The sequence below is a fragment of the Taeniopygia guttata genome, chromosome 4A, assembly GCF_048771995.1.
Source record: "Taeniopygia guttata chromosome 4A, bTaeGut7.mat, whole genome shotgun sequence".
Lineage (NCBI taxonomy): Eukaryota > Metazoa > Chordata > Aves > Passeriformes > Estrildidae > Taeniopygia > Taeniopygia guttata.
The window spans coordinates 10,903,796-10,926,874 of NC_133029.1; the positions used below are offsets into that span (position 1 = coordinate 10,903,796).

General features: G+C 43.8%; 2 protein-coding genes across 3 annotated transcripts in view; one reads left to right on the forward strand and one right to left on the reverse strand.

Annotated features, from left to right (window-relative positions):
• Positions 1 to 8,568, reverse strand: part of SMARCA1 (SNF2 related chromatin remodeling ATPase 1) — a 35,124-nt gene extending 26,556 nt beyond the window's left edge. Inside the window, exons 1-5 of the mRNA XM_041716172.2 lie at positions 8,410 to 8,568; positions 4,595 to 4,681; positions 1,406 to 1,572; positions 343 to 443; positions 121 to 221 (exon numbers count right to left, since the gene is read on the reverse strand). Of these exons, the coding sequence (XP_041572106.1) occupies positions 121 to 221; positions 343 to 443; positions 1,406 to 1,572; positions 4,595 to 4,681; positions 8,410 to 8,490 (537 nt within the window). The 5' untranslated portion in view covers positions 8,491 to 8,568. The remainder of the gene's footprint in view (positions 1 to 120; positions 222 to 342; positions 444 to 1,405; positions 1,573 to 4,594; positions 4,682 to 8,409) is intronic.
• An 11,553-nt stretch (positions 8,569 to 20,121) lies between these two features.
• Positions 20,122 to 23,079, forward strand: part of GAB3 (GRB2 associated binding protein 3) — a 65,810-nt gene continuing 62,852 nt past the window's right edge. The window contains exons 1-2 of one of the 2 annotated variants that reach the window (XM_072929142.1): positions 20,122 to 20,361; positions 20,416 to 20,681. In XM_072929142.1, coding sequence (XP_072785243.1) covers positions 20,610 to 20,681 — 72 coding nt within the window. In that variant the 5' untranslated portion in view covers positions 20,122 to 20,361; positions 20,416 to 20,609. Of the gene's footprint in view, positions 20,362 to 20,415; positions 20,682 to 23,079 lie in introns of those variants that run through there. The other variant, XM_030272639.4, reaches the window with a different exon arrangement.

Here is a 23,079-nt window from a genome sequence, read left to right on the forward strand (position 1 = left end):
AAAAACCAGACTGTTGTAGAATGAAGCGTACTACTGCACATATATGAAACACTGTAAGCATTTATATGTTGTATTTTGCTCAATAATTACCACAAAGAAATCCAAAATATTACTGCTTACCATTTCATCTGCCAGAATGCCATTAACTCCATTTTCATACAATGAGATCATCCAGTTCAAACCTCTAACCTGATAATCTCTTAGTGTTCCTCCTTTCACATCTGTAAATGTAAGATTCCTCTAAGTAGAAAAATACTAATTCTAAATAGAAATTTTTAATTGCAATCTGCTCAGATCATAATTACATCAAATCACTCAGAGAACTGTTAACACCACGCTTACATGAAGGAGACTCCTCAAACCGAATACACACATTGGAGGTTTTCCGACTCTCAGACAAGAGCTCCTCATCCTCCTCCTGCTCCGTGCGCCTGTGGCGGTACCTGAAGAAAGAGCCCAACACTGATGTGTGAACAAAACCACTTCAAAACACTGCCACAGACTCCAAAGACAAACTACAACAGAAGCAATCACTGACCCACAGTGTGAATGCTCTGGCATCCTGACCAAACTCTCATCCTGTAAACACGTTACTCCTTAGGAGTCATTAGCTTTAATTAGAAAGGCCGATATGAAGCCCTCTCTTTCAGAGCCACAGCTATAATCTGACAATATCGTGAGCTTTCTGAGGCACTTTTTAATGAGCAACACAGAAATACAAGACACATCATTGGCGGCCTTAGACTCAATTACTTGACAATTACAAAGTTCAGAAAAATAACATATTCAAATTTTTTAAAAATTAAAATTCCTAAAATAGAATGCCATTTTGCAAACATTAAAAAAAAAAAAAAAAGTTGTCTGTTATTTCAAGACCTCTCAGAGGCACTACAGGCAGGCTCTGCTGCAATATTAACACAGACCAGTGAGAGAGACTAACACAGACTAGTGAGACCAGTGAGAAGAGCCAGTTGGTGCTGAGGATCCAACATCCCCACTACATGGGCCCTGCCTTGTCATAACCTGGACTAGCCCCATCCTGGTCCCACTGACACATCCACTACCGCTGGGTCACATCAGGTGGATTTCTGGAGTGCCCCTTCAGCATTTATCCACAAGACATTCAATATGTGTGCTCCAAAGTCACCCCACAATACAGAACAAAACATTATACATGGCAAGAATCAGACAACTTGCTTTAAAAGTGCATGTCTGATACAAAACTTATGTTGATGGAGCAGATTATGTTTTCAAACCAATCAGCTTTTAAAGAAATTGATGCACCACTAATAGGAAATTGTCTGGATTTACTGAAAGTACAATTTCTGTGTACAATCTCTGAACAGATTATATAAGTCTAAGTTGTGTGGACATGTAAGAAGTCAGAAATAAAAATAAAACATACTCCCCAGCTGAAATCAAACTCTGTTTTTCATCTTTCTTCATCCGTGGCCGTCCCAGCTTCACTTTCAGTGGAGACGTTGGTGATTTTTGCGCTGCAGGTTGAATAAAATGTGCAAAAAGTTCTGTCTGCTTCAGGAGGAATTCAAACCTTTTTGCTCGATCTGCTTTCTAGTTTCCAAAGTGGAGAAGAGAATAAAAAAAAAAAAAAAACCAGAAAAACAGATAACAAAAATACATTTTTATGAAGAAAAGTTAAGAAATAGAATTCAGGCAATTCATGAGAACAAGTCATAAGAGGAAAGACTGACAAGACCATCTGTTAGACAACTCAGAGGTCTACAAGTGTTGTGAAACAGAGCTGCTTCATGGCACACCAGCAGTGGTGAAGGGATGCTTTAGTCTTTGTCTATAAAAGATAAAGACAAAACTAAAGTTAGGACTTACAGTAAGAGATGAAATCCTAACCCTGCTTGTCAGTGGCAGAACTTTCATCAGCTTCAAGGCTATCAGGATTTGATTAAAGATAACAATGTAGTAGCTCTGCTTTTAGAACTATTTCTGAAGTAATGGTTGAACTGCTTTCATTCAAGTTTGTAAATTTTGCTGTCAGATTTCAAATATCAAGCATTTCGGTTTTGCCATCTCAGGGGAGCACATGCACTTCACTGTGTAACACAGCAAAACAAAATATGGCCTTCCTTATATTAGAAGATAACATGTGACACTGTTGAGCCAGGGATGGGCGAAATGACTCGTATGATTTCAGAAGGCAAATCAATGTTTATTCAAAAGCACCTCTCTCTTTTAGAGAGAACACTGTGAACATTAATTCCATTGGTCTTAAAGTAAAAACATGTCACCTGACTGGTATGCTGGACTTAGGTCAGTGTGGTAGAACATATCTATAAACAATATGAACGGAAAGCAAGATAATAGATTGTTTACATTTTTCTCGGACTTTTTTCTAGGCTTAGCCTAGCAGAAATCTTTCTCTTTTTCTCTCTGACTGAACTGAGAATATCCACAAACATGTTACATCATTTTAAAGAAAAATATGATAAAATGCGAATTCTACCTTAGAGAATGCAACTGTTATCAGTTTCTCTGTGAGAAATCCAAGCACCTGCTGCAGGCGCTTTCAGCAACCGGCTCTGCCCCAGCAGGGCAGCAGAGCCGTCCTGGCGTGCAAGGCACGATGGCGCCACGCGAGGGCGCTGCGTTCCTCCAGCAGCGCTCCACCCGCCGCACAGGAACGGCCTCACCAACATGAGGGGAAAGAATTCCTGCTTCTCCCCCCGCACCAACATCTGGGGAAAAGAATTCCTGCTTCTCCCCCCGCACCAACATCTGGGGAAAGAATTCCTGCTTCTCCCCCCGCACCGAAATCTCCTGGAGAAAGAATTCCTGCTTCTCCCCCGGCACCGAAATCTCCTGGGGAAACAATGCCTGCTTCTCCCCCTCACCAACATCTGGGGAAAACAATTCCTGCTTCTCCCCCCTCACCAACATCTGGGGAAACAATTCCTGCTTCTCCCCCCGCACCGAAATCTCCTGGGGAAACAATTCCTGCTTCTCCCCCCTCACCAACATCTCCTGGGGAAACAATTCCTGCTTCTCCCCCCTCACCGAAATCTCCTGGGGAAAAGAATTCCTGCTTCTCCCCCCTCACCGAAATCTCCTGGGGAAAAGAATTCCTGCTTCTCCCCCCTCACCGAAATCTCCTGGGGAAAGAAATCCTGCTTCTCCCCCCTCACCGAAATCTCCTGGGGAAACAATTCCTGCTTCTCCCCCCTCACCGAAATCTCCTGGGGAAACAATTCCTGCTTCTCCCCCCTCACCAAGCTCTCCTAGGGAACAGAATTCCTGCTTCTCCCCCCTGGCATCACTGTTGCACCATTTCTTTAACTAACCTGACAACCAAGTAAAATGTAAATACTAAGTAAAACCATTATGAAAAAAAATTATAGAAGGGGGAAGTTGAGGCACTGATGTTTATGATCCTCAGTATAAAAATAAATCCATTCAGAGGATTCATAGTTAAGTAATACATGATCACTTTGGCAAAATAATCATTGTTGGTAAGGACATATATTGAATGAAACAATATGATTTTCTGCCTGCAATATTATAGGCTTAGTATAAACAGTATGTCTTGATAAAATAGTAAAGGTCTAGCTCACAGCTGCACAACTGATAAAAGGTAGTTTTTTTGGCATCTAATCCCTTTGCCTCTTAAGACAACTGAACTAACACTAATTTAGGAAAGCTGTAAAGTAATGTGAAACAAGTTTAGCTGTTTACTCAATTCATTCTCAAAGAACAAATTCACTGTGGCTCTTCTCTTTGGCTATAAATTAGGTGCTCATACATGTAGGTATCAATTTTTCTATATCTAATAGTTATATTCTTCCCTGACTTCTGTGATACCAAGTCCTTTCAGACTTTTCTATAATTATTAGGCATCCATTTAACATTAAAGCTTTTTTAAAAAATACAAGATAGAGGTACCAGCTCAAGAACTTACTACAACCGTCATCCAAGGAGTCCTCCAGGCTTTTGCCTCTTTGTAACACAGAAGTTACCCTGTTACATCTCTCCAGTACTACAAGCTCCTCCCAGCACTGGTGTCATGGACAAACCCTCTTCTGCATTGTTATGGCACACATATTATGGGGCATTTAAATATTTAAGACCTTGTTTTTATATAAGAGAAACTGACAGCAGCTTCAGTATTTCAATTAAGTAAGAAGTAGCTTAAGGATGCCTCTGACACAACCCAAGGAGTGATCAAATAAAACTGGTAGAGACCAATTCAAAACAAAATGGGCAGAGTTCTAAATAAAAAATAGCATTGAATTCCTTACCACAGATGGGTGTGGATAACTAAAAAAGAAACCACAAAACCAAAAATCCACTGACAACTACCAAGTATAAAAAACAGTGTACAACTCCAAACACCATGCAGACAAAAATACTCAGAAGAATGGAAGTATTTAACAGAACTACCACTACCTGACCTGTCAGTCACTGTGGCAGACACGACATGGGCCTAGACATCTAAATGAATCTGGATTTGGTTTTCTTTTCTGACACATCCAGGCTGCAGTAACTCCTTGTAACTGTGCTGATCCTGCTCCAACAAGCAAGTATCATAAAAAGCTGCAGTAAGTTTTCTCATGAAAGCACTTACCATCTTCTCTTCATATTCTGGGTCAACTTCTTTGTCAGGTCTCGCTGCCTTTGGAGGAAGTTTGAGTTGAAATGGGGGATCATTTTTCTGAAATTCAAAAGTTAAACATTTTATAAATACTAGTTTATTTACTTTTTTAGCAAGATGTATCAAACTGAACAAACCTAAAAACTGCAAAACAAGAATTTTTCTTTTAAAAAATAATAATTTAAAAATGAAATGAGTGCATAAATCATATTTCACCTAAAGCAAAACTTCATGTCCACGATGAAACTAAAGATCCTCATATTTATATCTACACACACGATCTAAATTGAAAGAAATTACTGAAAGAGCACTAAGTTTAATCTTTCACAGAGATCTCACTGTAAATACATAATTAAGTTTAGTATCTTAAAAAGGTATTTTTAAAAATTTTAAAAGTTTTGGTTTCTAAATGTCAGATTCCTAATTGTAAGTCCCTAACACTTGCACTTCAGCTGGGTTTTGTCTGTTTCCACTTCTATATGAATAGTCACAAGTTCAACTGGAAACACAGCTTAACTACACTTAACCATAAACCTAGGAAAATAAACAACCAACCAACTCAATCCATGCAGCAACAACTCCATGGTATGCTCTCAGATAGCTGAAGAGCCACCTTATTTACTATATATGAAAGAAATCTAAGGAATTGTAACTAAAAGGTAACTTTTGCAGTTCACGAGATTCATACCTGTCTTCAATTGTGAAACTCAAAGCAGGTTTTCCACAACTATATAGGTAAAATGATTAAATGGTAGATTTTTTCCCCTAATTAAGGAATACTTTCCTAATTGGTCTTTGAAATAAGGCAAATAAAAATAAACCTATTTTGAGATGCTTTAAAGTGTAAAAATGTTTTTGAAAAGCTCTGAATAAACTGGAAGGAGCTGCCAGAGTGCATGTCTGCATAAAATGTAACAGTGCAGAGCACGAATCTGCTTTAAGTGCTTTGAGTATCAGACTACTATTAAATACATTAAAATAATAATTACCCTAAACTATTCAGGTACCAATAGCAAAACCAGGCCAAAATGGTACCAAATATTTACAAATCTGTCAAGCAACATTGTATTTAAGTTTCCAAACTGTTACTGATAAATACACATGCCAGCTTCTTCTTTAACAACAATCATGCAGATGGGAGGAATATTTGCTGAAGTCAGAGATTACTGTTTCAAGTTTGGCCCAAAGCCATAATTCTCTGCAGGGGTGAACAGTACTAAGTGTATAATGAAGCTGCTTGACAGCTTAATGATTTTTATAAATTCTCCAACTCACCTTTGCAAGGCCAAATGTTGCAAATAGGCAGTATTAGAAATATTCTGTTCATTTAAATGTTCTTTAATCACACAGGTAATGAGCTCATCTCAGAAAGTAAAGTTACTCCAACGTGCCACAGAGCTCAGAGTGTATATTCACACCTCCTTTACATTACTGAGCAACATACACTCCAAAGAGACACTGCTAATATCAGGTCCAGTCCTTCAAGCGTCAAATTGTTCCTTAAATGAAAACAAATTGACAGTAGGCCATTTCAGGCATCCCCCTCATTTGCCCTAGAAATAAATTAGATAGATATGTGTTACTGGAAAAAAGCTGTCTGTCTCTCCCTCAGGTAAGTATGAAGTTTCTTCAAGCAGAACAACTCGGTACTATGAGAATCTCTTAAAATGAAAGTTTTCCAAGTAAATTGCAATGCAATATTATCTTTCTAAGCCCCAGGGCAGACAGTTGCAATGCCAGTTCTCTTCTTACTCAGATTATCCCAGAAGGATAAAACTTATGGTGGCATAAAAATCAAATTTATTCTGAAGTAAGTATTTCTAAATAACACTAAATGAGCTGACATATTCCTGCAGCCACAGCACAATAAAATCACAGCATACACCTCACCCTTCAAGAGAAAACAAAATACACTGCCCTTACCCCCCACATCTTCTTATTGCAGTGTTTCTGTTGAATATTGATGGCTCCACAGTATCAGAAATAACAGGACATTATCAAAAGGCAGTGAAAGAGACAAGCATGCACATGAATCCCTGTGCCCCTTCTCCTCCTCACCACGGGCAGAGCATGCTGCAGGTTCACTGAAGGACTGCTCTGTGCCAGTGCTGCCAGGCAGGCACAAGCATCATACCCAAACTTGCTTCTGCGGCATGCTCTGAATTGCAAAAATCTACACCTTGACAATTACTAGACTTTGGTATGAATAAGAATACTTCCCCCTTACACCTGGACCATGTACCTTTATACAATACAGGAACATAAAATATTCCATTAAGTCTGAGAGTTTTTCCCTAGAAACTTTACAGAACATAACTTCATCAGGTAGAGGGCTGACTTGCCAAGAACCAGGACAGCAGAAGTCAATGTAATTCACCACCACAAAAGTAGTTTCATTTTAAGCCCAGGAAACTCACCAGTAACAATTTGTCTCTACTCTAGATCCTATTTCCATTATAGATTAAACAGTCCCCTGAAAACTGGCATCATTTAAACACCTTACAACACCCACACAGCACTTTCAAAAAATCCTAAGTATTCCAAGGATACAGAACATTCCCCTTGAAATCTCTAATATTAAACTACCCTAAACATTGTTCCCAAATTCAGGCTGAGAGATTTCTATCCAGAAAGTTTAACAATCCCAAAGTAGGAGGCCCCATGAACACCTAAATAAACAATTGGGAACAAGAACTGCTGCTGCCTTACTCTTGCAACCTGTGCTACTGAACACTCTGAACAGATGCACTAAGAATAATGGGGATTCCTTCCGTGTTAAACCCACATTTACAAGGTGAAAATACATTTCCAAATAGCCAGTAAGGCAGTTTGTTAGCACAACAAAGACTATTTATGAAGTAAAATACTGAGAGAGGAGCAGAGCACAACAGGTTGCATGACTGCCACTGTTATGCAGAGGCTGTGACTGTACAGTTGACATGCATAATATTTTGCAGAGTACGCTGAATACAATAGAGAAAGAGCCCTTAGACATTTTCTTTTGAGCAACCAAGTAAAGTTCAGGACTGCACTTCACTGTGTTTCATAACTGTTTGCATACATAATAAAATAAAGCTTCAAACATTCTTTACAGGCAAAATGGACTGTCAGTAACTGGGATAAAACACCTGAATGTACTGTTATGACAATTTTCTCCAGTATCACAAATATATGATGTACAGTCCTCGTTCCTACTAGTTTTTCCTAAGATACATTCTTCGGGTTAAATCTCGTTCTGTTTCCAAGGATACCTGAATACGTCACTTTCTACATGCCTGGTGTCTTTCTTCCAAAAACCTAGGGAGAGGCGGCTGGCAGCCATCCGTGCTCTCCCCAGGGGGCAGAGGGAGCCCTGAGCCCTGTCAGCCGCCAACTCTCCGGGCCCTCCCGAGCCCTCGGAGCTGCCGGCTCCGGGCCGGCTTTTCCCGGGGCACAGGAAAGGCAACAGCAGGGCGGGGGGCTCCGGAGAACGGACCCCGCAGGAGAGCGCAGCCCGCGGGGCCGGCCGCGGGTCCGGCAATGGGGCTGGCAATGGGGCTGGCCGCGGGTCCGGCAACGGGGCTGGCCGCGGGCTGCAGCGCCGGGCCGGGGGCAGCGCAGGGCGGCGGGCGCTGCCGGGCGATGCCCAAGGGCAGCGCAGGGCGGGGGCGTGTCCGGGCGGGGCCGGCCCGCGGCTGAGGGGCCCGGGCGGCCTCAGGGCCGAGGCGGCGCGGGCCGAGCGGGGTCTGCAGGAGGGGGCGAGCGGCTGCAGCACCCTCAGGGCCCCCCCTCCCCGAGCGGAGCGGTACCTCCTCGGCGCCGAGCTCCTGCGCGGCGGCCGTGGCGGAGGACGTGGAGGCGCGGGGCTCCTCGCCGGGGCCCGGCTCCATGTTGAGCTCGGCGGGCGCCGGAGCCGCGGGGGCGGGGGCGGCCCCACCGCCCCTCGCGCCGCGCGGCTCTCGCGATAGCTGAACGGGCTGGGCGGCGCTGCCGCTGCCGTGCGCCCGAGCGGCTCCGCGGCTCTCCGAGAGCCACCGACCGCAGCTTGGTCTGGGTCCAATGGCCCTTACAGAGCAGCTTGTTCCACCCTGTGCCACCCCCCGCCACGGGCAGGGACACTTCACGCTATCCCAGGTTGCTTAAGTTCTACCCAAGCTGGGCTTGGACACCTCCCGGGATCCAGGGGCAGCCACAGCTTCTCTGGGAAACTTGAGTCAGTGCCTCACCACCCTCGCATTAAAGAATTTAATCTAAATCTCTCCTCTTAGTTTAAAGCCGTTTCCCCTTGTCCTATCTGCCCCTGTAAAAGGTGGCTCTCCCCCTGCCATGAGCGCCTTCCAGAAGGGAAAGGCTTCGGTGGGATTTCCGCAGCGCTCCCTGGGGCCGGGCGGCGCCATCTCGGCTGTCCCACAGCGCGGTGCTCCGGCCCCGGCCCCCTCAGGGATCGCTCCCTCACGGCCCTGCCGGGCTGGGCTGAGGTGCCGCCGAGGATTTCTTTTTTTTTTTTTTTTTCCCTGGGCGATTTTAAATTCAGCAGTGTTTGCGTATTTATTTTGAAAATTGGAATAATGAAGCCGCTCAGTTTAGTTACTGGCCACGCACATGTTTCTGACGGCCATGCGAGACATTTGGATTTTCAGCTGCTGAGCTGTAATTTTGCTCATACTGCTAAAGAATCCCAAAACAGTCCTTGAGCTGGTAGACTTTAAAAACATAGCTCCAAATCAGCCACATTCCCTGGTGATTACTTACAAAGGCAGTAGCATGAGTATTTTGTCCAGTGGCAGCAGTGACACCTTAGCCCAGTGGGCAGAATGAGCAAAAAACACTACTTCAGTCCAGTAAAAAGCTCAGTAGCTGTATGAATATTTTTGCATAACTCAACAACTAAGCTGAGCAAATGGGTTAGTGCAGATCTCATACGCCGCATTTAGAAAAACTTCTGAGACCTCTGTTCCATCTATACATTGGTTCCAATGAAGTGCCAGTAACATGTGTCTGAACTGTTTCCATGACTTCCTGATGACTCTGAAATTCAGTATCTACTTTATGGCCCATCATAGAAGATCTAAGCTCTCCTTTTTCATGTTGTGAAACAGCTGCTAAGCACTAAGTGTGCTGTTCCAAATTATTTAGCACCTTCTGTGTATGCTGCATCGTCCACAAAAAAGCAAGGCCCACAGCATCTGCAGTAGCCCTTCCACATGATTTATTTTTAAAAGCTTTTGGAAGTACATTTTTCATAGAGCAATCAAGAAGAGTGATATGACTGGTTTTGAAAGAGTACTCCAAATAGCTTTTCCAAGCAGTGCTCTGTAGAAAATGAAGTTTACCATTAGCTATGAGAAAGTCTCTAAGTTGGGAAAATTGCAGTCCATGACGTGGTTGTTCTTAACCTTCAGAGCAAATAGTGCACTAACCACTTTTAATATATGACTTTCCTTCTCCACTTTCAAATGCTTGAAGCTTCTGTTTATGCAGAACACTCTCAAGTGTTTGTCACAGCTTGTTTTTTCCTTGGAATTCACAGGAACATTGCATGCTGTACAAAACAATCGAGCTGCTGCTTTCATAAAAGCTCTCTTTTGGCTATTTTTTGCTTGTGTGCTTCACATTTGCATTTGACACTTTGCAAAGATGTTCTTAGCTGCTTCTCTTAGACTATGCTGTGTACTCCTTGTGGATCTACAGCAGTGCCTGAAAAAATCACTTAGTCATACAACAGTATTATCATGTGATAATCTAATTAATTATTTTTTAAAAGTAGGAAGTGCTTTTTTGTACTTACTTAGTATACTAGATTTTGTAGTCATATTTGAAAAATTCTACCAAATATATCAATTTTTTTTCATGTGTTGGGAGGGAAGGTGCTATTTGTACTGTTAACATTGCAGATTTAGCTTTAGGTCCTTGTTTTCCCAGGTTTATTACTCCATATTTTATCATCTGCCAGATGTAATCACCAGAGCTGAATGTGTGGTCTCCTACACCTCAATTTTGCAGGTCTCCTCTGCCCATCTCAGAAAGATGCCACTTAATGTACTGTATGATGAGAATTATGTTTTCTTGTCAAATTTAAAAAGAGAAATTGCTGGCTCACTGTTACCCACTTTTATGTTTTAAACACTGCTGAAATATGTAAAGAGCTGATAAGATACAGATCCAGTGACATTTCATATACTATCCCAGTAATTCCATAAGATTTTAAAATTTTGGACAACCTTTTCCAAACTGTAGCAGTTTTCATTTCTCTAGCACAGATATAACTGGGTTTGGGTAACTTCTTAAATAAATCTTAGTACTCTGTGGAATTACCTTCTGGGCTAAGTTGCTATGCAAGCCCCTTTGCGTGAGTTGATAAGTGCTGGACCTGTAACCCAGCAAGCTGCTGAATTCATGAGAACAAATAAACTCAAGACACCAAGAACCTGCCAAAGCCATGCAAGGCCACCACAGCAGCAGCAGGTTTGTAACTCAGACCACAGCTAAGAGCAGTGGCTGTGGCTGCTAACTAGAAAGGAAGTGAGAGGATTATGTAGGCACCGGCTGAAAAAAGAGGCACGGTGTTCAAAGACCTTCCGAGCCCCTTGGAAAGCAGGTGGGGTTGTCCTCGCAGCTGTCACACCAACCAAGAAACTCAGTGTTGGTGAAATGGAGCTGTGAGTGCACCGTGAGGATGGTGGTCTTCTGGTGAACAGCTTGAATAATAAAATGTGTCTTGGATATCAGTTGTGCTGTGTGTCTTTGCTGACTTGAAAATCGGATTTCCAAGTGGCGCTGTCAGGTGCCACCAGGTGGCAACACCGACCTGCTCTGAGCTGTGGAGTCCTGACTCGGGATCCGGCAGCCTGGACTATCTGGTGGGAATGCTGCTCAGGCTTGAAATTGATTTCGTCAAGAATAGGAAAAAAAATTACTTTGTAATAATAAATAATAATAAAAAGTTTGTAATAATAAAAATTACTTTTACTTGCTGTTGTTTAATTACCTCTTTAACTGTATCATGTACCTATAGTACTTTCCCTTAGAATGGCAAAAGGGTTTTGTTACGAAGGGCCTTGGGAAGGTTGTGTCCTGTTACTCTGGCATCTGTTCACTCCCACATGCACATTCAGGAGGTTCTCCAGTGAATGCCATAGTCCAAAATCCACTTGTAGAAATTTCTAGCTATTACTACTCGTCATTTCTAGCTATTAACTATTGTACTAGCAATTAACTTTAACCACATCTGTGTAATGTATGTTAACTGTAAGCAATACACAGCTTTATAATTCAGAATCCAGCAGGATCTGGAAGTAACACAGCTATCTCTGGGGTATTTGTGAGTTGTCTTGAATAGTTGCCACCTTTATCTCCATGCCTACATCAGCCTCCAAGTGGGATCAACCACAGTAACCACACGTTACCCTGACTGCAGCAGTGCTACCATCTTGCTTAAAACACTTCTATCGAGTGTTGCTATTTTAATATTGCTGTTAGTAACAGGTTATATCTCTACAAGTAACCTTGGCTATGTCCAGTAGCACAGTTCTATGCATTCTTGCAATTACCCGTTTCATTCTGCTCCGTATTTCACAGGTTCCCTTCCAGAAGCCACAGTAAAGAAGGCATTTCTTAAATGTGCTCTTGGTTTATGTGCCACTTATTTGTAAGCCAGATTTTGCTGAAGATGCCATTTCTGAGGATGTCCATGGCTGCAGGGCTTTGCAGCAGCCAAGATGAGAGCAGCCCAGTTCATGGCTACAAACAAATGCTCCCTGATTCTGCATCAGTAACAGGCAACAACAGACTTGACATTGAGTATTCTTGTGGAAAAGGGTTTGCTTTTTGTTGTTGTTCTTGTTGCTTGGGGCTTTTGTGAGGTTTTTTTTTTTTTTTTACTTGTTTTTTTTTTTTCTCTTGTTTGTTTGTTGGGTTTGTTTTTTTTTTGTGGTGCAGGCTTCATATCAACAGGTCAATTTTCTGTATCAAGTTTCCATTTCACCCAATGGTGAGGGTTACCAATAGGGTTTGCAAATGCAAGACCACGTTCAGCATTGGGAGCTATAACAAAATAGCTAATGTGTCCTTTGTATCTGGTTCAATGTGTTGATAGCTGTACAAATACTCTTTGTTTTTACAACTTTATCCCAATGTTGCATTTTTAATCCAGGCTTTAGTAGCCAGAACTTTTTTGTGGTACTGGAAAATCTTCTGTTATCCTGGTATTTCCCAACTATACATTTTTTTGCCTTTTTTTTTTTTTTTTTTTTTTGGCTGTGCGTTCATATTCACACTGAGAGAGCCAGGAGCTCTCACAGTTCGTGTTCCTGTCCCTTGCACTCTTACTGGTGTTTCTGCAGGTGAGCAATGGGTTAGTTCTAGATTCTAAAAAACAAAATTGATCCTAACAAAGAGAGTTGCTATTTTTTCCTCAGATCAGCCCAGCAAAACAACTCAACTGCCCACGCACACAGGGGCCAGTGCCAATACAGCAGCAAAACAGATCTGCAGCAAGATGAAGGGTGGGATTGCAGCCACACTAATTTGTATCAGTTTAAGCTACCACAACCAGGCTTTAATAAACTGTTTTACAACTGTGCATTCTAGCCTGAATGCCAGATTTTGCCCACCTACAAACAATGATGTCATCCAGATATAACAATGATTGGTGATTCCTATGGAGATCATAAAATATTTTCTGCTGTAATAAGCTACTACTTTGCCAAAATCTGAGCACTGTCTCAAGAAGACAGTCCCCTACTAGAAGAGCACTTTAAAATAGATTTTAGATCAAAGCAAAACCTGTCAAAAGTTTCTTCCAACCGAAATAAAACTGAATGGCATCTGAATGGCATCCCTTCAATGGCATCTTTTTCTCCCTAACCTAGGCAGTCATTTTGCAATATTGAAAACCTATAAATAAATTGTTCTTAACAAAGACAGAGTATTATAAAATTTGGAATGTCTGTGAGAATCCAGTGAGCAGGCTGGTGCAGTACAGCTTTACTCTCTTGCAGTACATTTAGCTCTCTTAAATGTTGGTGGTGATTCTTCACAAAGAATTCTCTTACTTCTTTGCCCAAAACAAATTTTCTCTTAACCAAAACCCTGTGGGTTTGATTTCACACTGATCACAGATTATTTGTAAACATAACAATTATTGTTTAAAGGTTTTAGCATGCACCAGGATTTCCTTTGAATACAGGAAATGCACAAAAGGATGCTGCAAAGTAGTGCCTACCTTAGCCTTGCAAATATGGCAGATGCATTGCATAAGCCAAAAGCCATCACTTCAGTTAGCACAGGCTTTACTCTGCTGTGAAAATACTTGTAATCTTGTCCTTTATAGCTATTTTTACTTGTAAACATCTACACACTGTGAAAAACTACACTGAAGCTATTATATTTTCCAGAGTACTATCCATTTCTGCTGAGTGGTCTGTTTGACAAAATTAGTTTATCCTAGTCCACATAGGATATGTGTCTGCTTTTCCCTTTGCTGTCTTTTTTTTTTTTTTTTTTTTTTTTTTTTTTTTTTTTTTTTTTGTGCCTGGGCCTTCTTTCTTCCTCATCCTGTACTGATTCTTCCTTTTTTGTAACAGTCTCAAACACACAGCTGCCATCAAAACAATCCCTCCTTTCCTGCATTGCATTCTTCACACAGAGCAACCTTTTACACAGAGTTCAGAACTGGTCTGTTTGCTGTATTTTGATGTGTTGCTTTTGCTCTCTTTGCTGTATTTTGTTCAATTCAATCACAATTAAACACAGTTAATTGCCTAGAGAAGGAATTAACAGTTCTGCCAACAGCATGAAAATTTCTCCCAAGTGTAACAGGTAGGGCTCCTATTTATTCTGAGGCTTTTTTGGGCAATCTAGAGAACAGAGGCAGGCAGTGTCCTCTGTTAATTCTCCTGGGTTCATTTTATCATCACTCCAGAGTGTTCTCTGCAGGACAATATGGGGGAAGCTGAGACCCATCCTCCAGCTCATGGTGAGTCTTCCACATTTATGAATCTGAAAATAACTATACAGATATTTTTTCATCTAAACATAAAACTAGGGACTTCTTTTTCCATCTGTTTCTTCAGGCCTACCTGGGACACTTCTTTAAGCTTCCCATCCAAGCTTCAGGCTGCTCCAGATAGTAAACTGGTCTCAGCAAATCCTCACTTTCAGGATATTAACATTCAAATAATGAATTGATATTTGTGATCTGGAAGAGACATATCATAATCTTGATGTCAAATAGATTATTTTGGATTCCTTTAATAAGGAAGGTCAATTCCTTCAAATTGCCATATAAAGTAGACCTCACCTGTGAGCTGAGTACTGATCATTGTTGTGTATGAAAAATGAAGTAGATTTTTCTTAACTCATAAAAGTAATTAGAACAATTATGATAGAAGTTTTGGATCTTTAAGAAAGTCTTTGTATCTCCTCCCTCAACTGCAAAGATTATTTGCCGACTTTGAGGGGCCAGTAATATCATTACCCTATGAGGAAATCCTCACAAAATGTTTGCTACTGATTCACATGTGGAAAGGAACAGCCATGACTTACTTCATCACCTGTGTAGACATCATAAAATTGTTTACTAGTCTGCAAACAGAAGCTGAAAATTAGAAAATCCACAATATTTAGTGTGTGCTTTTGTGGATGACAGAGAAAAGAGAAACCTCTCATCTGGCAAAAGAGCCAGGGAAGAGGTTTGAACTAAAGTGAACCTGTTTGTTGCCACTCCCACTTCAGGAAAAGACAGTTTTACATTTGCAAATAAATGTACTATTCAGCAGAACTCTAGTCTTCCACCAGCTACTTTCCTAAACAGACTTTCCTATGAGATGCTGGATGTCTGCTGCTGTTTCACAGAGGAGTTTGGTGCCAGAGGGCGTTGGTCTGTTTTCTGAAATGGATTGACAGAGTTCTCCCTATGTGTCATGAGAGCTTTTGGTAAAATTAGATTCTGCCCTGTCCACAACAATAAAGGCCGTCCCCACATGCAGCTTACATAGCTCATAGCTTCCTGGAGCAAAACCACAGCAACGTTCATCTGCTGTCCTTTTTTTCTTTTCACACTGGCTCCTGCTCTGACATCAGGTGTCTGCCCATGGGGTGTCACTGCCACCGGGGTCCTGGGGGTGACAGAGCACGAACCAGGCAGAATAAATTCATCAATCAAACAGCACAGTGCAGATGGGTCAGCATCGCCCTGGGGCTGTGGTCAGGCTCCAGTTTTGGTAGTTAATTGTTTAAACAACAGCAATAAATTGTGACTGTGGATCTGAGTGCATTCCTCCTTTAGACCTGATTTGTATGGTGAGGACAGGCTGCTGAAAGGAAGAGCAAGGGCTGAATTATCCCGTGACTTTGCTAAATTTGTCCTTGTGAATGGAGAGAGAGAGAGTGAAATACTTGTCTGCAGGGGGGGGCAGAGTGGTAACTGTCAGGAACAGCTGGAACATATACACTGTGTCATGTCTTTTTGTGGCACTGGGCTTTTCTGCTTGCTGAGAGAATGCTGCAGAGGCATGTTAGCGTTCTGCTGAGTAAGTGTGGTGCGAGTTCCATATGTAAACAGGGATCAGTTGCTAGATGAGAGAAAAAGGCTGTTCTCCCAGGGCTATGGCTGCCTCTTGCAAGCACCTCAACCTTCTCAGTGCCTGTGAGGTGTTGTAAATTAAATGTGAGGCTACATTCCCGGAAAACTATCTGCTTGTGGAAATGTCAGTTCAGATAAACTCTGGCATCTCTTTCTCCTTTTATACCTATAAATTTGTGAATGTAATAAATCCTTCTGATTTTTTCCATCCTCTCCATTCAGATTATCCATTTATGCACAAGGAAATAGGAACTTTCACTACTGTCAATATTAATGATAACAGCACCAGTTTCTGTTAACATAGAAATGGATAAGCTTAAATAGCAGACTTAACTTCTGTCAGTGGTCTGTCAAGTCATGAAGGAGTTTCCCATCAATGCAAGCAGCCATTTTGTTCTCTTCTGCTTTATTAGTGTTGCTGTCCTCTGAAACATCAGCAGCCTAAGTTAGGAAATGAAAGGAGTACACCAGTACTTCCATGACAAGCAGAGAATTCTCTTAGGGATCTGGCTGATGTGAATTGCACACACATCCAGGGTCAAACTGACCATGGTTGCTCTGATCTTTGCTAGAGGCATATATGAGGTTAGTCTGGTGAGGGCGGTGTTGGTTTGTGTGGCAAGGTCTGACAGCAGAGGGGCTGCAGGGGTGGCATTTGTGAGAAGATGGCAGATGCTTCCCCCGTGTCCAACACAGCCAAGACCAGCTGGCTCCAAGACAGACATGCCACTGGCCAAGGCCAAGCTGCTCCCTGATAGCAGTAGCACCTCTGGGATAATGTACTTAGGAAGGGGAAAAAACCTGTTCAGCAGTAGAAGAGAGAATTGAGAATTTTCCATTTTATTTCCAACATCAGTTCACCCTCTACATATGTCTTCAGCTGTATTTTTTTAAAACAAAGACCCTGTCATTCACCATCATGATGATGGATTTAAGAAAATAATTTCATTATTTAAATGTGGCTGAAAATTTTGTGTATGGATCGGGAGAAAAGTGAAATCCCACTTCTTCCATCAGGATGAGAAACCATTAATTTTTAAGCCTGTTATTGTCAAACACATACATGCATTGTGCTACATTATCAGCACAATGAAAGTTGTCAGTGTAAGAAAATAACTTTATTTGCTCTTTTAATGTTTGGACCACAAATACCAAGAAGGCAACAGCAGCTTTCATAACAAACACGTTAACCCCCACATTCTCTGCTTAATTATGGCTTCCTGTATTTCTCCTCAGGCTACTGGCACCATAAGTAAGCTGGCACAGATGTTATTTATTCTGAATGTGCTGAGTGCAAGTGGCCGGGCAGGTGCTTCGCAAGCAGCTGAGCCATTCCAGCAGTTCCAGAGGACAGGAGCCTCTGACAGAGGAGTGACACATCGAGCAGGGAAGAGAATCACTGCACCCCTCCCTGTCACCATGGCTACCACTCAGCAGGCAGGTTTTGGGCAGAAGTGCCAATTTAAGCAACTGCTGATTTCTTCTTATTGCCCCTGCATCACCCCCTCCCTTGATAAGGTATGTGCTATTGCAGGCCACAGCATTTATCAGATCAGGAAACTAGTCCTGATACAGCTGGAAAATAATCTCTCTCTTTTTTTGACTCATTCTTTTCCAAAGAGTCAGGTTTGTGATTCAGTTCCTCATGCAGACACACAAATCCACCACGTCTGCACAGTGGAGCTGATGGCAGAAGTGCAAGGACAAGGATGGGGACTGCTGGTGATTTAAGCAGCATTATCGTTGACCACAGCAAAGACAGCCAGAGCTCTCCTTAAGGTGTGGTCTGCTAGTCAGTGTTTGAATTCAGTTGGTAGCCCAGGCTCCTTTCTCCCCTGTCCTGTCCCCTCCCCATTCCCTCTGCTGCCTTTCTGCAAACGCTCTGCAGCTGCACAAGGGAAGCCATCTGTCTGAAGCATGAGCCAGTAAAAAATGGATAGTGTTAGGACAGTGCAGGGATAACACATGAAGTGTATCCCAAGTCACTTTATTTTGACATTTGGACGTTTTAAAGCCTTTCATTTAAAGCTACTGTATCTGTCAGGGTGACACAGGCAAGTCACATATGGAAGGAAAGTGTGACTTTCTTTCCCTAAATAAGTTCCATGGCTCGATATATCTCTTCAGGAAGAAGTGTTGCAAAGCCTTGCTAACAAACCTGCTATTAAACATGTGAAGTTGTTAAAACATCACTGTGGGTAATGGATAAATGGAGCTGAGTGAAGGTGGTAGTAGAATAGAAGGTTGGGAATTAAATAATACTGTAAGACTGCATGAAAGCCATTCTCAAACAAAAACATACCTAAAAAAGTCAGAGCACATTTGAAATATGTTTATAGTTTTTTCGTGACAGTTTTCATTTATCGTAGGATTCCTTTGAGACCAGTGATAATGTAAAGCACTAGCAACAGGAATCTATGAGTTTGTACAGTTTTATTTATGTTTTTATGTGAATTTACGTAGGGCCTATGTTTATACAGTTATGTCATTTATAGCACATATTATATTAAATATAATAAACATGTATTGCAATCACCTTTTTGCTTGAAAACTTGAAAAACACATTTCTAGTTTGTGAGATTCAAGAAGTGACACTGCAAGCTGTTGTCAGCCTGCCCTGCCAAAGAGCCCCGGCAGAGACCTGAAAAATTCTGTGAAAACATTAAATTCTGCTCTGGGCCTGCTGGTGCTATCACACCTCGCAGAGTCGGTCTGCACTGCCAGGGCTGTGCCTGGCCAGGGGCACAGGAGACTCCTCTGAAATTACAGACTCCTTAAATCAGTGAAGAACCACTGCATCCTCTTTAAATAAGTCAAGAGTTTACAAAGTCTTCTGAAAAATGAACACAGATTGCCCTGTCCTTGAAAAGGCAAGAGTTTCCCACCCTGGAAATAGGCACAAACTACAAGGATATCAGCAATACTATGCACTCTGTGGGCGTATTTTTCAGTTGTGACAGTGGAGTGGCAGTCTCCTTGAAGTCACTTTCTGAAAAAGTATGTTTCTAAAAAATCTGTGATGATGAGGGCAGAAAAATCAAGTCAATTCGTACATGGGGCTAAATGCTACCGGGAAAAGCACTAAATCCACAGACTAACGAAGCTTGTTAGATGTTGGAAGCTGTAGTGAAGGTTTCAGTGGGGACTGGCCCCACGGGCCGTGGTTTTTCCTCATCGTCCGGCCAGAGCCCTTCTCGTCCCGGGTCCCCACGGGGACCTCCGCGGACACTCCGCCGCTCCCACGGCTCAGCCGCGGGGCTCCGGGCAGGGGCTGCCAGCATCCGCGGGGCTCCGGGATGGGACGGCCGGTATCCCCGGGGCTCCGGGCAGGGGCTGCCGGCATCCGCGGGGCTCCGGGCAGGGACGGCCGGTATCCGCGGGGCTCCGGGCAGGGACGGCCGGTATCCCCGGGGCTCCGGGCAGGGGCTGCCGGCATCCGCGGGGCTGCGGGATGGGACGGCCGGTATCCCCGGGGCTCCGGGCAGGGGCTGCCGGCATCCGCGGGGCTCCGGGATGGGACGGCCGGCATCCGCGGGGCTGCGGGATGGGACGGCCGGTATCCCCGGGGCTCCGAGCAGGGATGGCCGGCATCCGCGGGGCTCCGGGCAGGGACGGCCGGTATCCCCGAGGCTCCGGGCAGGGGCGGCCGGCATCCGCGGGGCTCCGGGATGGGACGGCCGGCATCCGCGGGGCTCCGGGCAGGGGCGGCCGGCATCCGCGGGGCTCCGGGCAGGGGCTGCCGGCATCCGCGGGGCGCGGGGCCGCGCTGTGCGGGGCGATGGGGTGCGGGAGCCGCCCGCCGCCGCCGCCGCTGCCGGGGGTGCCGCAGCCGGCGAGCCGCGGCCGCCCATCACGTGCTCGGTGTGTTGCATTGTGCTGGCGGCGGAGGGAGGGCTGGCCGTGTCAGTGATCAATGTCATGACTTCTTCCGCGGGCTGGAGCCGCAGCGGAGCGCAGCTGAAGGAAGCTGATTGCTGCGGTGCGAACTGGCTGGGAACAATACACACACACACACACACACACACACACACACACACACACACACACGCGGCCGCGCACAGCGGCGCGCACTCGGGCGGACACGGCACGCACACACGCACAGCCGGGCACACGCGTCCCGCACGCACACACAGACACTCACATCCCGCTCACACACAGACACTCAAACCCCGCACACGCACACTCACATCCCGCACACACACACACACACTTACATCCCGCTCACACACAGACACTCACATCCCGCACACACACACACTCACATCCCGCACACACTCCCTCCCATCCCGCACACCCTCCCTCACATCCCCGCGCACACGCCCGCCCGGACGGACACGCCGCGCACACAGCCGCCCATAACAAGTACACCCGCACCGGCAGCCCGCACCCTGGCTCCCGCTCCGCCGCTCCGCGCCCGGGGGGAAGATGAGCTCGGGGGACGTGGTTTGCACTGGATGGCTCATCAAATCCCCCCCCGAGAAGAAACTCAAGAGATACGTAAGTGCAGAGGCTTTGCTGATATTTTTTTTTCTCGCTAAGGGGATTTCGGCATGTGCTCGCTGTCTGACTCTTCCTTTGAAATCTCTCGCCCGTTTCGGCTTCGCCTTGGACCAAAACAAAAAGAATTCCAAGTCCATGCGCTTATGGAGTATTTTAGTTTCCTCCGATATTCTTGTACCCTCTGGAATTAACCTTTCTCGGCTCGTAAGAATATAGTACTTGAGCTGTTATGCAACATATTTTAGGTTAAAAACCACATTTCGGTTTCAGTTAACGTTGCCGTAACTAACAGAATTGTTGTAATAGAATTGCAGATGTCACTTTTCCAGGGACCGACAAGAACATCCTGAAAGGAAGGGGGGGGGGGGGGGGAGCTCAAACCCAAACAGCCAAAATTCTAGTAATTTAAATTCTGAGGCTTGGCTTTATTAAGATGCTCTGTAATTTCTATGACACTTGCTAAAGGTAACATATACAATAGTTTTATTTACCAATGCCAGATGCTGTTGTTAGCAGAAAGCTTCAGAAAGCTTTTTGGTCTGTGATAAAGAGGTGCTGGAAGATGCTGTGCTGTAAAGTTCCTGGTAGATGAAAGGTGAAGGGGGCTGGGGAGAAGAAGCGAGCCCTGCATGGAGATCTGCAACTGCACTATGGGCCCCTTGTTTCGTTCTCTATCTGCTTGCCTGTTTGTCTGAAAAAAAAAAAAAAAAAAAAAAAAAAAGAAAAAGGATGTGTGTGGGAAACATAGGAAACTGTCTCATTGCAGGGCTGCGAGGAAAGCACTCCGGGTAGGAATAAATGGCCCTTAAATTTTTGCTTGGGACACCATTAACAATATAAACCCCTCACTGGGCCATTTTGCATACTCATTTGTGGTGGCTCTTCATCAGGCATGTTGTTATGTTCTGCTGTGACACTTTTGGAATCGGTAATACCCGTTTGAGTCATGCCCTTCTAACCTGACTTGCCCTGGAGCTGTGCACCGTACTCGAAGGATGCCGCTGGCCGTGTCTCTGGCGCTCCGAGCCGTATGCACAGCTTACATCATTTGTCGTATTCACTTCTGTTTATCAGCATTTTCTCTGGAGTGCTGATGTTAGCTTTTCCCGGTAATATGAGGCATAACTGTCTTGTGGAAGAATATGGTGGATATCATTTGGCAGTGTATTTTTTTCTTTGGCTAAAAGCTAGCAGAAAAGATAATTTACTGATGTTGGAATTATTTTTAACTTATTCCTAGCCAGAGTTTCTTCCTGTAGACCACAGTATTGCATTGAAGCGGCTGAATATTTGTTTTGTTCAGTTAGCATTTTCCAATTCTAAAATAACCATTATGATGTGTCTCACGGGTGCTGCAAATAAATTATGGGCATCTCATTTTTGCTATATTTTGTAATGAGTGTACTAATAGCACTGTATGGCAGGCACAGTGTAAGAGCCACTGATTCACCCAGCTGGTATCATTAGTAACTCTGTCAGTGAAGCTATTTTTGATGACTCAATATTCATAAAAGGGCAAAGTAGAGAAAACAGAGTGTGATAAAGCTGGGGTTTGAAAGCCCCCATTATACAGTCAAGATAATAGTCACAACAGGGGCTCTGATCAGCTCGCAAGGCTACTTGCAGTCTGCTCTGCTCAGATTTTGCACTACAAAACCAGGGGAAATTTGGTCTATGTTATTCTCCAAACACCATTAGATCGGCCAGATCTCTGCAGATTAAGCTTTGTTTTCTGGTTAGGAGGATAAGGATAAAGATTTATTTTTTGTCCATAATAAAGCAGAAAGAAGCCTGGTGCAAGTACAACAAAGCTTAATGTCCTTTCTCATATGACTGGTGGATGCTACAAACCAAATGGAAATCGTCTCTCACCTGCTGTAAACTACTTCTTCCCTATTTTTCGTAGAGTTTCACCAGCACGGCAGCTGTGCGTCTTGCACTGGGGCAGCAGATAGCTCAGGCTGAACCACAGTCACTGCTTAAAAACAACAGAGCTTTAAAACAATGCCTGTTTAAACTGACTTCAGTAGGTGTCAAGTGTCAACCGCTTACAGGAGAATGGTGTTGGCTCTGGTTCTAACCTGACAACATACATAAATCCCGAGTTCAGCACCACCCTTTGTGCTCAGCTGGAGGAGCCCATGGGCTGAGGAGCATGCAGGGCGCTCCGGGTGCCCGCTTGGCCGGCTGCTCGTGGCACCTCTCGGACGCTGCCCAGCCTCGTTTGCTTTCATGCGCTTGTCTCCCAGTTTACATTTTCCTGAGTTTAGCATCCGGCCTTTGTAAGGTCTGACCTGAGGGTCCAGTGCTTTACACACAGATGAATTCTTAATCCTTCATCTATTACATCTATAACTAAGAAAATCCATTTAATTTCAGTGGAATATGTGGTTAA